Here is a 16,848-nt window from a genome sequence, read left to right on the forward strand (position 1 = left end):
GTTATTTTCCTAACATGCTTAATTATATAAGTGACTTTTTGGACACCCCGAAAACTTAGTAGAAAATTGCAAGGGCTGTGGAAAAATAAAGTGTACTGACATAATCTATGAATTTAAAACAAAAATTTACCTTGTAAATATAAGGTTAGAAATGGTGTGCTGTGATATTTGGTCAGTATTTGTTTTTAAGTCTAAGGAACAGTATTATAACTAAGAGAGGAAAGTGTGTATGCCTATTTTTTTTTTAACTTTTAACTCTTTATTTTGTACTGGGTCCAGAGAAATTCTTAATATGAAAAGGTTTGATTTGAAATGTTTCCTTTACTATAAAAATTGAATTAATTGTGAGAAGGGAGTTTCTTTGAGTTAGAAAAAAAATGAGAGAAACTTTGGCATCTACTTAACACAGTGTTTCTTCTCTGTGGTGGCTGGAGAATTTTGACAGCTCATTGTAAAAATACCTTAAATCAGTCATTTCAAGTGAAAAACCTGATTATATTTAATATTAGGTTAATGAAAAGCAAGTTTATATTTGAAAGTTCTAAACAAATTTAGTACTTAAAGTCTTTCCTAATTTTTTTCTTATATTTATATAAAGAAAATTTAAGTGAAGTTTTAAAGCAAACCTCTTACAGCTATATTCTCAAATCCCCTCCAGTTTATTTATATGTGCTCTACAAATATTACTGTATCTTCTATGCATTGATATGTAAAGGGTTGGAAAGCTTTTTAGAAGCTAAACAAGTTGTAAAATTACATAAACTAGGACATTTCCCCTTACATTTCTTAAAAATGGGTGAAAATACTGTCCTCTATGATAATCTCAAATATTATTATATAGTGGTCTATATCTGGTATATCTAGACTAGATGATTTTGTTCTTTGGGGGTATTATTTAAATCCAGGGCAGTAGAACATTGTGTATGTGTGTTCAGTTGCTCGGTCGTGTCCTACCATTTGCCACCCCATGGACTGTAGCCCCCCCCCAGGTTTTCCAGGACTGTAGCCCCCCAGGCTCCCCCAGGACTGTAGCCCCCCAGGCTCCCCTAGGACTGTAGCCCCCCAGGCTCCTCTGTCCTTGGAATTTTTCAGACAAGAATACTGGAGTGGGCTGCCATTTCCTACTCCAAGTAGAACATTAGTAAATGTATTTGGCTGCTGTTCCTCCCATTCCCCCAGTTAAAAAATTATTTTGCTAGATTGTTTTAAATTTAATAGAAATGATTAAATGTTACCGTGTATCCATATAGTTGATATATTATCTGTAGTTACATTCATGTTTGGGAGAAGAACACACTTGTTTTGATTATGTCTTGGCTTTTGTATTACATTTATTATATCCTTCTTTCGGTGTTTGTTTTGAGAGTAGATTATTGCTGAATATGCTCAACCTAGGAAATTTTACTTTGACCAGGAATGGAGTATTGATTTACCTGGTGAACTTGTTAAATGGAAGTTTCTTATGGTAATGTGGTTTCTGCTTCAAGTTTCTTACTGTTATTCTTGGGAAATGGTATTTACACACATAAAAATAACATAGACTTGTATATATATGTTCATCGAGTGATTGAGAGAAGTTTAATTGAAGGAAAGGATGACTCTTAATTAAAATGATCAGGAAAGGCTTCATGGAAGACTCCTAAGCTGTGACCTGAGGTCTTTGAGAGGGTGCAGTGAGAACACAGATAATATGTGAGGGGGAATGTGCAAGTCATGTAGGGGAAAATGAGTAATAGGTACAGTGGGCTTTGAGTTGGGTTCATGGAAGTGATGGGAGACACTTTTAAAGTTGAATTGAGGGTTATTTTGGAGAATCTTAATACTTAGCCGAAGGAGTCAGAGTCATAATTTTTTATCTACAAGATACTTTACGAACTATTTACAGTGGATCATTTTATAGACGCAGAAACAAGTTCTTAATCTTGTGGATCATAGAGCCTCATTTGAAGATTTCTGTTAGGCAGTGACTTTTTAGGGAGATTATCCTCCTTTGTCAGGGTCATAGAACTGGAAGAAAGTCATTCTGTTCTGTTAGGGTATTGTTGTGTATAATTGCTTGAACAGCTTTGGGAATAAAATGGAAGAGACTGGATGAAAGAATAATTAGTATTTATTTTTCCACTGTGTCGGTAAGACAGTAGTGTCTTTTAGGGTTTTATAGCCTCAGGCAGCTTTAGACTAACTTGTTTTAACCAAGTCTTTGTTTTGATAAGGTTAAAGTAGTTCTTTTTTTCCTCTGAATGGGGTGGGACAAGATATACTGTTGGCCCTCTTCCTTTCAGTGTCATGGTAGCCTCTACTTTATCCTGCTTCCTAGGTGGTGCAGTGGTAAAGAATCTGCCTGCCAATGCAGGAAGTATAAGAGAGGTGGTTCGATTCCATGGGTCGGGAGTATCCCCTGGAGTAGGAAATGGCAACCCTCTCCAGTATTCTTGCTTGCGAAATTCCATGGACAGAGGAGCCTGCCAGGCTACCATCTGTGGGGTCACAAAATTACTGAGCGACTGAGCACACACACATACCCTCTTACTTCAAGTAGGTTACTGTTAGTTTTAGTGAGTTCAGTGGGAACAGATTATTCATATTAGTTGATGGTGGTTTTGTGCGTTTGAATAATTCTTACTTTTTTGTACCCAAACCAGAGGGTGTGAGCAAGTGGTTCAATCATGCTGACCTCCATCTATTACAGGAGTTCTGTTCTACCACAATTGAAGGTTTTACATTAAGAAGAGACTGATTTAGAAGTATAAAAAATGTGGGCATTAGCCCTCTGTGACAACCCACACTCTTGTCTATGGAGTATGTTTTTCCCAAGGCCAGTCTTGCCTTTGAGATGGCTCACACTGTCTGAAGTATGTTTCGCTCTAAATAAATCGACTTCTTATATTTAAAGAAAAAAAGGCAGTGAAAGCATTGAAAAAATAGATATAAGCACTAATCTGAAAAATCTTCTACAGACTAACTTTTATTTATGAATACAGGGATAATTTGTATCATAGTGATAAGCTGAAGAATTGATGCTTTTGAACTGTGGTGTGGAAGAAGACTTGAGAGTCCCTTGGACTGCAAGGAGATCCAACCAGTCCATCCTATAGGAAATCAGTCCTAGGTGTTCATTGGAAAGACTGATGTTGAAGCTGAAACTCCAATACTTAGGCCACCTGATGCGAAGAGCTGATTGATTTGAAAAGACACTGATGCTGGGAGGGATTGCGGGCAGGAGGAAAAGGGGACGACAGAGGATGAGATGGTTGGCTGGCATCATTGACTCAATGGACATGACATGGGTTTGGGTAGACTCTGGGAGTTGGTAATGGACAGGGAGGCCTGACATGCTGCAGTTCATGGGGTCACAAAGAGTCAGACACGACTGAGCAACTGAACTGATAAGTATTTAAAAGTTCAGATATCTGCATGGCCTTTATCTGATTATTGGGGAATGGAAATTTTGGAGAGAATGCACGAAAAGAGTAATTAGAGTTGACATGTATTAAGTGTGTCCTTTATGACAGGTGCTGTGCTTAATGGTTTACCTTGTTCTCCTATTAAATACCTTGAACAGTCATGAGTTAGTGCACTTTATTTTATAAATGAAGGAATTAAGACTTAGAAATTATTAGTAAATGATACTTGTACTCACAAGGGCAGAGGTAATTGACTGTGTGGGAGGTTGTGAAAGTTTTCATATAAAAACAATGGTATATAACCTGGAACAGTGTTGATAGTGGCTCTTTGACATGGCATGAGTTGGTCTTTTGGGAAATTGTTAGTATTTTTATGGTTTGGTAGTGTGGTGTGGTGTCAGGGCTGCTGGAAGAGGTTGTCAGGAACCAAATATTAAAGGGGGTCTTTTGTATGTCCTGCAAAGAAGTTTTATTTATTTTTATAACATATACAGTATGGAATCTTTGTAGAGATTTGGTCAGTGGAGCAGTATCACATTGTGAACAGTTTATGTTTTCCCCTTATTTTTAATGTTTTAGTCTGTTTAGCACTTTCAGATCTTGAACTTAGTTTGGGGGCTAAAATGTACCCCAAAGAGAGATCTTCCCATCATATTAAAAAATATTTCTGCTGAAACTATTAAAATCCAAGAATATCACAGTAATTTACCTACTGTTTAGCATTGTTTGAATATGGAGTCAAACTCTCTGTGGAGTGTGTTTCTCAGAATATTGTAATGTAAATACTTTCTTTTTAAAGCCTGCTTATAGCCAGAAAGTATCCAGCTGTCTCCTAAGTAGCCCCCAACATGCTGCTTGTGGAAGCTCCGCTTTTCTAGACATCCTTGTTGTTATTTTGTTAATGTAAGATGTTGTTGATTAGTCGCTAAATCGCATCCAAGTCTTTTTGTGACCCTGTGGACTGTAGCTGGCCAGGCTCCTCTGTCCATGGGATTTCCCAAGAATACTGGATTGGTTGCCATTTTCTTCTACAAGGGATCTTCCCGACCCAGGGATCAAACCCATGTCTTCTGCATTGGCTTTACTGCTGAGTCACCAGAAAGCCATTGTAAGACTGTAGGTTGAATCTATTATGGCAAACACTATGAAATTTATACCTTTTTTTTTTGAATAGTAATGAATTCAAATGGTATGAAATAATACGTGATAAAAAAAACCTTTTTACCCTTGCCTGTTACTTAGTTCTGTTCTCTAGAGACAACCAAAATTACGAATTTCTTAATCTCTTCCAGAGATATTCTCTGCTTATACAGTGAAATATGTTTTACCTGTACCCTTTACTTTTTCACAAGTGTTCGGTACCTTGATTTTGTTCAGTTAACAAAAGCATTTTGGAGATTGTTCCATATCTGTACATAAAGAGCTTTTTCAATCACTTTTTGAATAGGTACCTAATATTCTGTGGTTTAAACAGCATATGTAATTAGCTTCTCATTTGATGGCCCTTATTTTCACTTTTGCTTTTATACGCAAGATTGTAATGAAACACCTTATTATATGTTATTTTGTATGTTATGAATATCCCTATAGGATCAATTTCTAGAAGTGCAGTTTCTTATGAAAAGCTATGTGTACTCAGTTACTCAATCGTGTCCGACTCTTTGTGACCCCATAGACTCTAGCCCTTCAGGCTCCTCTGCCCATGGGATTTTCCAGGCAAGAATACTGGAGGGGGTTGCCATTTCCTCCTCCAGGGGATCTTCCTGACTCATTCCTTCCTTGGGAGGCAAATTCTTTACCACTGAGCCACCTGGGAAGAAATGGGACAAAGAAAGACCCTAAAGCCCCATAGACTCCTGCTTAGTTTTAATGGTTAATAGCCAAGTAGCCAGTTGCCTAGCTTTATAAAAAGTAAGATTGTAGTTACTAGCTGCCAGCAGATACTGTTTGATAATGTCTAGTGGCATCCAAGCCTGACATCTCAGAAAACTCAACTTGTTAGCAATGCAAAGACTAGTCTGAAATTACACCCATTGTGTCACCTCGTTATTTCCTTGGATGCCTGAACCATATTTGCTCTATTTTGACTTTTAATGTTTTTCTTATTAGCCAAAGCAGATATCATCTTTAACAATGTTAGTGTTTCTCTGTGTATGAGAGGATGCAGGAATTGGGACTCAAAATCTTTTCCTGAAGATATCCAACTCTCTGAAGGCCTGTTCTGCCAGTTTTTCCAGAGCACAGAGTGCCTGATTCCTGATCTCCACCCTAATCTTTCAGTGATGTTGAAGGTCAGCAGCTGCAGTGGCCATGATTTAATCTTTGTAGAGGTAGATGGCAATTGCCAGTTTCCAGTTGGCAGGGTCCCTTCATGTCATAAATTTGACCGTGATCTGAGGCTGCCATTTCGTCCAGTTGTGCTGAGAATGCTCATTCCCAAGTCTGGCAGAGATATTGCTTATAGGCCACTCGGTGTCCTCTTACTGGACTAGGTCGTAAAACAGTATCCAAAATTCTTTGCACCACCTGTATTACTAGCCTTTCGATCCTAGAAAATATTCCCTCTTGTTGCTTCTTCCATATCTAGAGTTACACTGTTAAAATGATTGATCTCATATGGAACTATATATTATTTTATCAGAGGCTTAATCACCCTTTGATAATATAAGAGATAGCAGTTTTGTAAAACAGTTGAAATACAAATAACAAATAAAAGCTATGGGTACTTACAATTTTGAAACTTCAGTTCAATTCAGTTCAGTCACTCAGTCGTGTCTGACTCTGTGACCCCGTGAATCGCTGCACGCCAGGCCTCCCTGTCCATCACCAACTCCCGGAGTTTGCTCAGACTCACGTCCATTTAGTCAGTGATGCCATCCAGCCATCTCATCCTCTGTCGTCCCCTTCTCCTCCTGCCCCCAATCCCAGCATCAGAGTCTTTTCCAATGAGTCAACTCTTCGCATGAGGTGGCCAAAGTACTGGAGTTTCAGCTTTAGCATCATTCCTTCCAAAGAAATCCCAGGATGGATGTCCTTCAGAATGGACTGGTTGGATCTCCTTGCAGTCCAAGGGACTCTCCAGAGTCTTCTGCAACACCACAGTTCAAGAGCATCAATTCTTTGGTGCTCAGCCTTCTTCACAGTCCAACTCTCACATCCATACATGACCACTGGGAAAACCATAGCCTTGACTAGATGGACCTTAGTCGGCAAAGCAATGTCTCTGCTTTTGAATATGTATCTGGGTTGGTCATAACTTTTCTTCCAAGGAGTAAGCATCTTTAATTTCATGGCTGCAGTCACCATCTGCAGTGATTTTGGAGCCCAAAAAATAAAGTCTGACACTGTTTCCACTGTTTAGCCATCTATTTGCCATGAAGTGATGGGACCAGATGCCATGATCTTCGTTTTCTGAATGTTGAGCTTTAAGCCAACTTTTTCACTCTCCTCTTTCACTTTCATCTAGAGGCTTTTTAGTTCCTCTTCACTTTCTGCCATAAGGGTGGTGTCATCTGCATATCTGAGGTTATTGATATTTCTCCCGGCAATCTTGATTCCAGCTTGTGTTTCTTCCAGCCCAGCGTTTCTCATGATGTACTCTGCATATACGTTAAATAAGCAGGGTGACAATATACAGTCTTGACGTATTCCTTTTCCTATTTGGAACCAGTCTGTTGTTCCATGTCCAGTTCTAACTGTTCCTTCCTGACCTGCATACAGATTCATCAAGAGGCAGGTCAGGTGGTCTCGTATTCCCATCTCTTTCAGAATTTTCCACAGTTTATTGTGATCCACACAGTCAAAGGCTTTGGCATAGTCAGTAAAGCAGAAATAGATGTTTTTCTGGAACTCTCTTGCTTTTTCCACGATCCAGTTGATGTTGGCAATTTGATCTCTGGTTCCTCTGCCTTTTCTAAAACCAGCTTGAACATCAGGGAGTTCACGGTTCACGTATTGCTGAAGCCTGGCTTGGAGAATTTTGAGCATTACTTTACTAGCATGTGAGATGAGTGCAATTGTGCAGCAGTTTGAGCATTCTTTGGCATTGCCTTTCTTTGGGATTGGAATGAAAACTGACCTTTTCCAGTCCTGTGGCCACTGCTGAGTTTTCCTAATTTGCTGGCATATTGAGTGCAGCACTTTCACAGATCATCTTTCAGGATTTGAAATACCTCCACTGGAATTCCATCACCTCCACTAGCTTTGTTCGTAGTGATGCTTTCTAAGGCCCACTTGACTTCACATTCCAGGATGTATGGCTCTAGATGAGTGATCACATCATTGTGATTATCTGGGTCTTGAAGATCTTTTTTGTACAGTTCTTCTGTGTATTTTTGCCACCTCTTCTTAATATCTTCTGCTTCTGTTATGTCCATACCATTTCTGTCCTTTATCAAGTCCATCTTTGCATGAAATGTTCCCTTGGTATCTCTAATTTTCTTGAAGAGATCTCTAGTCTTTCCCATTCTGTTGTTTTCCTCTATTTCTTTGCGTTGATCGCTGAAGAAGGCTTTCTTATCTCCTTGCTATTCTTTGGAACTCTGCATTCAGATGCTTATATCTTTCCTTTTCTCCTTTGCTTTTTGCTTCTCTTCTTTTCACAGCTATTAGTAAGGCCTCCCCAGAGCCATTTTGCTTTTTTGCATTTCTTTTCCATGGGGATGGTCTTGATCCCTTTCTCCTGTACAGCGTCACGAACCTCATTCCATAGTTAATCAGGCACTCTATCCATCAGATCTAGGCCCTTAAATCTATTTCTCACTTCCACTGTATAATAATAAGGGATTTGATTTAGGTCACACCTGAATGGTCTAGCAGTTTTCCCTACTTTCTTCAATTTAAGTCTGAATTTGGTAATAAGGAGTTCATGATCTGAGCCACAGTCAGCTCCTGGTCTTGTTTTTGTTGACTGTATAGAGTTTCTCCATCTTTAGCTGCAAAGAATATAATCAATCTGATTTCGGTGTTGACCATCTGGTGATGTCCATGTGTAGAGTCTTCTCTTGTGTTGTTGGAACAAGGTGTTTGCTAAGACCAGTGCATTTTCTTGACAAAACTCTATTAACCTTTGCCCTGCTTCATTCCGTATTCCAAGGCCAAATTTGCCTGTTACTCCAGGTGTTCTTTGACTTCCTACTTTTGCATTCCAGTCCCCTATAATGAAAAGGACATCTTTTTTAGGTGTTAGTTCTAAAAGGTGTTGTAGGTCTTCATAGAACTGTTCTCTTCAGCTTCTTCAGTGTTACTGGTTGGGGCATAGACTTGGATTACTGTGGTATTGAATGGTTTGCCTTGGAAACGAACAGAGATCATTCTGTCGTTTTTGAGATTGCATCCAAGTACTACATTTCGGACTCTTTTGTTGACCATGATGGCTACTGCATTTCTTCTGAGGGATTCCTGCCCACAGTAGTAGATATAATGGTCATCTGAGTTAGATTCACCCATTCCAGTCCATTTTAGTTCGCTGATTCCTAGAATGTCGATGTTCACTCTTACCATCTCTTGTTTGACCACTTCCAATTTGCCTTGATTCATGGACCTGACATTCCAGTTTTCTATGCAATATTGCTCTTTATAGCATCGGACCTTGCTTCTGTCATTAGTCACATCCACAGCTGCCTATTGTTTTTGCTTTGGCTCCATCCCTTCATTCTTCCTGGAGTCATTTCTCCACTGATCTCCAGTAGCATATTGGGCATCTACTGACCTGGGGAGTTCCTCTTTAGTATCCTATCATTTTGAAAAGGCAAAAAGCTTCATACTGTTCATGGGGTTCTCAAGGCAAGAATACTGAAGTGGTTTGCCATAATTGAAGCTATGGGATTTTGTATAATATTCACCCAGAATGGAATCTTACTGTATAACATAGAATTCTAAGAATTAAATTCATAAATTGCAAGATATTAGTGAAATACTTATAAAATTCTTTTTGTTTTGTTTTTCAGGTATACAAAATTAGGATATGCTGGAAATACAGAACCACAGTTTATCATCCCTTCCTGTAAGTATTTCTTTTAAATCATAAGTAAGCTGACTGAATATCTTTTTCTTGATAAAAGTAAAAAAAAATAAGTAAATAATCATTTCAACATTCTGTAAGATTTAGTGCTTTAGAAACATGATTTGCCAAGTTCTAAGTGTGGCCTAATTTCCATATCTCTGACCATTTATTTCAAATCTCTTTTTAGCTCTTCATTTACTAAATCTACCAAATACTTTTTCAAAGACAAAATGAATAAGCTGGGAATCTGCTTTGAGGATATTGCTATTAGTAATGTGTGTGTGTTACTATTAAGTAATGCATTTCTCATCACACAGCTACAAAGACCATCCTTTGGTTTGTGCTCATGATTTTTGCAGGGCTTGTGCTTGTTGACATCCCTAACAAAAGCGCATCTTCAAAATAAGGATGGCATCTTATCTTTAGAGATGCAGACTTCAGCTGTTCTCGAATACTTTATAACCTTACTTAGGTTATTTTTGTTCTGGCTTATGTTTGTTAACTTCACTTTAACTGACTGTCCAGTTTCAATAATTTATCTTTCAGATGTTTTTAAAAAATACTCTCAGACTTGGTTTATTTGTGCTCTTATTTGTTAGCCTGGGCTATGTACCTGGTCCCTGATGGACATATTTTGGACATCTGAATGTTAGACGGTCACCTTTTGCACATTGTATAGTAACATTTCTCAACTACCTGACCTACCGCCAGGTTAAGACTTCAGCATATCAGACGACAAACTTTTTCAGCCATTCCTTGGTGGTGCTAACTTCTAGGTGGTTTAATTTTGGAAGTATCACTAGTATTTGTGTGACTGAATATTTTTGTGTATTCTTACTGATTTATGAAAATGAGAAGGAAACGGAAAGATAAACATACAGAGAATAGTGAAAGCAGCTTAGGATTCAGAGTCTGTGATATTGAGAACAATGTAGAAATTCCTAGACTTGCCTGAACTACAGATCTCTGGACTCAGTTGGGCACTCATTGGACATGAACGAGTAGTTTTATTGTTTATGTATGGCAAGAACAAAGTTAAATGTGTGAAGATGTGTCAAAGTTATCTCTAAAGGGGGAGCTATTATATATTTATTTCATTCTCTAGAAACAGACCTGTTTGACTTTTGCACTTCTGATAAACTTTTGATATATTTTTCTAGGGATTGATTATCTGTGAATTTAGGTTATTACCTAAATCTGATGCTTCAATACATGGAATGGCTTTTAGCTGACACTGATGAAATAACTTATTCATAGGAATATAGTGGTGTTAATTTGTAGTACTGTTGTTTTTATCCTCTATTCAAGTATATTGTTATCTACATGGAGGGACAGATTTGCTTTTTTTCACTTTTGTCCCAGCTTTACATATCAATATATTGATAGTTTGTTTAAGATTTTAATGACAAATATTGGCTCTGTTGCTGACTAAAATAGAGTACTTTTGCAAACTATTACTTGATGTTAGTTATGTTTGAGTTTAGTTTTATTCCATGTGTATGCTTATATTAGTTTCCCAAGGCTGCCAAGGCAAAGTACCAAAAGCCAGATGGCTTAAAACAACAGAAACTTGTAGTACTGCAAGCAAGAAGTCCAGAATCAAGGTGTCAACAGGGCCATGATCTTGCTGACAGCTCTAGGGGAGAAATCTTAGCTCTTAAAACTTCTGGTGTTTCCTGACAGTCCTTGGCATTCTTTGGCTTCTGTGTGCATCACTCCAGTCACGTAGCTAACCCTATGTGTCTTCACATTGTTTTTCTTCTGCGCATGGATATGCCCCAATTCTGTATTTTTATAAGATCACCAGTCATTGGATTGTAGCCCATCCTAATAACCTCATTTTAACTTGAAAGACCCTATTTCCAAATAAGGTCACATTCTGAGGTGGTAAGAATTAGGACCTAAACATATCTTTTTGGGGGCACACAACTCAACTCTTAAAATGCTGATTTTGTAATCTCTTAATTTGTAATTTTTTATAAGGCATTGTATTGTGATTAAAACATTTATTTCAGGAGATTCCTGATGTGTTAACTCAAGATTCTTACAAAATTTGCTTTTGGTTATATTCTTAAGTGCTGTATTAAGTCTTAGTTGGAAGCCCATGTAATTTTGATATTTTAAACGTTTGTTTCTCATCACCATTGTATTCTTTCTCTATTTCATCTTTCTGCCAAAATTTGCAATTTTAGTTTTCATTGTCTTTCTTATGAGATGTTGCAGCATGTTAAAAATCCATTTGTGTATGAAAGAAAAGATTTTTGATTATGGAGTTTTTTTCACCCAACTAGTTTTAATGCTGCAGGTGTAGTTTTATAATGAGCAGATATAATCATTGCCACTGATGAACATGGATATTTGGTCTGGAAAACCTGTGGATATGGTTCAAAGTTATTTTCATAATCTTTGTTTCTAGGAAATTTGTAGTGACGCGTCTGGATGTCTATGTGCCTTATGCTAGAGAAGCAGCATTTAGAAGTAGATTGAATTTAGAATTTCCTTCTGTATTTGCTACACACCTTATTAAGGATATAAATGGTTATTAACTGAAAGTGTAACTATTTGAATGGCCCATCAGCTTAAGTGCATGCATGTTTTTGTTTTTTGTTTCTTTTTAATTTTTGGCCACTCCTCATGCAGGATCTGACCAGGGGTTGCACCCATGCAGTAGAAGAGCTGAGTCTTAACCACAGGACCACCAGGAAAGTCCCCATGCAGATGTTTTGAATGAAGAACTGTTTAATTTGAAGGATTCAGACATTTACAACTTAGTTAAGAAATTTATAAGTTTTAGGTCTAGAACTGTATGCTGTTTTTAGAAATTATATAAGGAGATTGCTATGTGTTTTACCTGAATGATTTGAAGTTTCCCTTTGTATACGTGGATTAAAGTTTAACAGGTCCTTATGCCAGTGTTAAAAGTAAGCTAGTTCACAGTAGCGCAAACAGTATATGAAAAAAGTTTTAAAAAAATATCTCCCCATGCAGTTTTCCTACTTTTATTACTGGTTTTCAATTTTTTCTGATTGTGCATCAAGCCTATGTTGACTTGGTGGAATTACAGTTTTACTCAGATCAAAACAGAGTTTACCTAGTTTTTAAGAACATAACTGAAACATTCCCACAACAGTACTTCTCTTTTGGGGGCTTTTTATATTTGAGGCCTTGTTTCTGGGTGGAAGTTGAGATTTCATTGTATTAAAGGAATTTTGTCATTTTTTTATTAATGATCTTTTTGCTTTAATTTAGCAGTTTAAATATACTAGATCATGTTCTATGTAATAATACTTCATTATGAAAAAATACAAGTGAAAAATTCGTCTCACTTGAAAAAAATAAAATTTTTTACATGCATAAATAACTTCTATTTTAAAGGTATTGCTATTAAGGAGTCAGCAAAAGTGGGAGATCAAGCTCAAAGGAGGGTGATGAAAGGTGTTGATGACCTAGACTTCTTCATTGGTGATGAAGCAATAGAAAAACCTACATATGCAACAAAGGTATATTTTTATGATTTGTATAAATATAAATAACATTTTATTTCAAAAAATTAGTTCATTTAGTAATTTTGCCACTCAATTACAGGACTAATACTCTCAGCCTCTTCACAGTAGAAATTTTTTCTTCCCTTGTGACTTCTTCCAGCCTTGCTTTAACTGCATTACTTTTCCCTCCCCATAAAGAGGAATATTTTAGCTCCTTCGAGTAACTGGTATTTACTTTTTCAATCTCAGAGTCATCAATGTGATTGACTTTCTCTTGCCTCCACATTATCACACCTAGAAATACTTCCCATCTTTATTCAGACCCACGCTGTTTTTTCTCCTGTTGAAGCCTGTGTCATCTGAAAGGGCACTGTTTTTTATCTTTTTCTTGTTTGTTCCCTACCCTTCATCCTCCTGCTCCTTTTTTATTGAGATATAATTTACATGCTATAAAATAGATAAGGCTTAGTTATACAGTTTAAAAAAAATTTGTGACTGTAATCATAAAAGTTCAGGATAGAGAACAAATCTAGTAACCCAGATACCTTCCTTGTGTCTGCTCTCAGAGTCACTATCCCCACCTGCACTAAAAGGTAGACACTATTAAAACTCACTTTGCCTGATCTGCACATTTCTTCCTTTATACGTCTTTTCTTCACTTCTCATAATTCATTCATTAACAAAAAAACTACCATGTATAAACAACTTTATTTAAAGTGCTGAGATTAAATAAGAAAAATGGATTTCCTGACTTCAAGACTATTGTAATGTGGAAAGAAAGCCCTTGAAGAAGAAATTATAAGTGGTTTGCATTTATACAGATATTTGGCTCTTGGAGCTTATAAACAAGACAGACCTAGAGATAAATATTTGGAAGATATTAGTGACCTTTGGAAGGGATAAGATTCTCTAGGGATAGGCCTATGACAGAGCTTGATCAATGCACCACTGAGATTTGGATGGAGGAGGAAAGCCTACAAAGGATTCTGAAAAGGCATAGTTAGACTGGGTAAACAGGAAAGAACTGTAGGTCACTGATAAACAGTGTGGCATGCTGCTATCAAGTGACCTAGAGCCCCTACGTTACTTGCTGTCTTTAGTTACAAGGATGTTATTTGTAACCTTAATAAGAATAGTTTTAGAAGATTAATGAGCCTGGATTAAAGTATAGGTTGGATTGTGAATGGCCAGCAAAGTAGGCCAGGAAAAATCATTATTCCTGTGAGGTTTGGCTTTGATTGGGAAGGAGAAATAAACAGATAAGTGTGGGCATAAGATAGAAGAGATGTTTAAATGCTTAAATGCTAATGTGAGAGAATTATTAGAAAAAGAGATCAAAGCAACAGGAAAGACAGACTATAATACAGGTCGATGACAAAGCTAGAGGGATGGAATCCAGAGCACAGATGATTTACTTCACACATGGAGGATCTCTTAAATTATAAACAATTGAAAAGGAAAAAAGAAGTAAGTGTGGAATCAGTTTTATAGATTTGGTGAGGAAAGTCAGTTTGGCTTCCTGACTTAGCTCCTGCTTTCCTTGTGAAACACATGATGACATTTTCTTTACTGCTCCGGAAATAGAAGGGAAAAGTGAAGTCTGAGTGATGCGGAGAATATTTAAAATCATCACTGTGGAGACTAAAAATGAACAGAGTGGGGAAACAACAGCTTGCCAGGTATATTTATGTCCATTTGGGAATAGTAGTTATGAATTCTTAGTTTTATCAGCCAGTTCTATGTGATTTGTATGATCAGCATTCTGGATATAGGTTAAGTTTAGGGTAGGATCATGCCAAGTTGGGTTTTGGTAGATGGAATGATAAAAGGAAATACAAGCAGAGTAAGGGAGCCCGGAGTCTAAACTGTGTGTTGTGAGGAGGGATGGGTTTTGGCTAGAGAAAAAGTATATTAGCCTGTGGACTGCAAGTCTAGAGAGATGTAGTGAGGTGCTGGAGTATGCTAGAAGGATAAGAAGTTGTGATCAGAGAGAGGGTGTACTTGCATTTCAGAAATTTAGAGATGATGTTGATACTAAGATCTAGACTGTGGCCAAAATGGAAAAGACACCTTCAGAGGTGGTGAAGTCAGTGATCTGAGAGGCCAGAGTTCCTCTGCATTGATTCGTTCTCTTAATACACTTTCAGGTCTTCCAGATGCAGCAGGCACACTCAAATGACAAAACTTCTTACAGTCCTGCCTTCTTTCCTCCGCATTTTAGTTGTTATTTTATTTTCTTCTTTGTCCTTTTAAAAACAAACTTATTTTGATAAGCTCTTTGTTAAATCCAATTATATCTAGCAGTCTTTATCCTTCTTGATGGGTCTTTCTTTCACAAGATTACTCTGCTGGCTCTCTTCCTAACAGAGGCTATTCTTGTTGTTACTGTTCATTTTTTACCCTGTACTGTCACTGGCTCTTCTTCCTTTGCCTACTATTCAAATATCAGTATTTCCCAGGTACTGTCCTTGATTCTCTCTTATTTAAGACCTTTTGTAGATGATCTCATCCACACCTTCATCTGCCGGCACGGCTTAGATCTCTACCCAGTTCCTTGACCCATTTCCAGCTGCCTGCTGTCACCTACCTATTCTCTGGCTCTTGAGTTTAATATATTCAAAACAAAATTTTTTATATATACTCCACCCTTGCTATTCCAAGATAAGACAAAATACATCTTTGGTTATCTTGATTAATAATAGATTCTTTTCATCCTGATTTCATAGTTAGAAGCCTATTGATATCTTTGAGTTTTTTCTCTTAGTGACAGAAATCTTCAGTCTGGCCTAACATCATTTACAGCACAACTGGGGCTCTTATTCTCTTTTGTTCTTGTAAGATTCAGTTCAGCTTCCCCAATGCTACTGTAATTATCTTCTTAAAAATCAAAGCTATTCTTGTTTACCCTGATAGAAAATTTCTACTGATGTTCTATTTCTTACAGAATAAAACGCCAATACAAGGCAAGTAATAGTTTTTGAGAACCTGGTCCTCTTCATCTAGAAGCCATCTACCTATCTACACCCCTTTCCCTAAAGACACAGGTGTTTTTCATTGATAACTGTTGTGTTTGTATATTATGTAGTGTCTGTACATATTTTTTGCTATTCTCTACTTACATTTCCTTCTATCTCCCACTCTGAAAACAAAATTAACAAGGTTGTTCCTTTAAGAAGATATGACCCCCTCAGTCATAGAGAAATAAGAGCCTTCATATTTTCCCTCTGAAGGCAAGTTGTTCATCTTGTCCTAGGTATTTTATTTCTTTAAAAGCTAATAGTGTAATGTTTGTATCTGTTATATTTCTTTCATTAGATAGATTCTTATGGCAGGATGTTCATGGCCTTAGCATTTGTGCCAATGATTCATAGTAGGTACACAATACTAGATGATCAATAAATCAGTAAATAGCATTTAGAACATTAAAATATGTAAACTCCCAGTAATGTTATAAAATGAATGATGTAATAAGTACATTTTTTTCCTTTCCTAAAGCAAAGTGAGAACTGCTTTTCCTAAAGCAGTTCAGTCGCTCCATCGTGTCTGACTCTGCAACTCCATGGACTGCAGCATGCCACGCCTCCCTGTCCATTACCAACTCCCAGAGTTTATTCAAAACTCATGTCCATTGAGTCAGTGATACCATCCATCATGTCATCATGTCATTGACTGTCATCCCCTTCTCCTCCCACCTTCAATCTTTCCCAGCATCAGGGTCTTTTCCAATGAGTCAGTGAGGAGTAGAAGTTACTTTTTAAGTGTAATGCTTAAGAAGTATATTAGAAGGCTTTGGTGAAATGTCATTAGAAATGTATAGATAAGAGGTTTAATGATGACTAAATGGCAGTAGGATGTTTTCTTCATTAATGTATTCATCCTTAGGTACTGAGTGTATATTTATTCTATGTGTATGGAAGTATATTTTAAAAAATGTTTCTTTGGTAAAATTTTGGAT

The 16,848-nt window shown here is 37.2% G+C and overlaps 1 protein-coding gene across 3 annotated transcripts in view; it reads left to right on the forward strand.

Annotated features, from left to right (window-relative positions):
- ACTR3 (actin related protein 3) overlaps positions 1 to 16,848 on the forward strand; it is a 54,776-nt gene that overhangs the window by 18,441 nt on the left and 19,487 nt on the right. For 2 of the 3 annotated variants that reach the window (XM_069577769.1, XM_069577770.1), the window contains exons 2-3: positions 9,353 to 9,408; positions 12,784 to 12,908. In XM_069577769.1, the coding sequence (XP_069433870.1) occupies positions 9,353 to 9,408; positions 12,784 to 12,908 (181 nt within the window). Of the gene's footprint in view, positions 1 to 9,352; positions 9,409 to 12,048; positions 12,909 to 16,848 lie in introns of all 3 variants that reach the window. The other variant, XM_069577772.1, reaches the window with a different exon arrangement.

This window comes from Ovis canadensis, chromosome 2, assembly GCF_042477335.2.
Source record: "Ovis canadensis isolate MfBH-ARS-UI-01 breed Bighorn chromosome 2, ARS-UI_OviCan_v2, whole genome shotgun sequence".
Classification (NCBI taxonomy): Eukaryota; Metazoa; Chordata; class Mammalia; order Artiodactyla; family Bovidae; genus Ovis; species Ovis canadensis.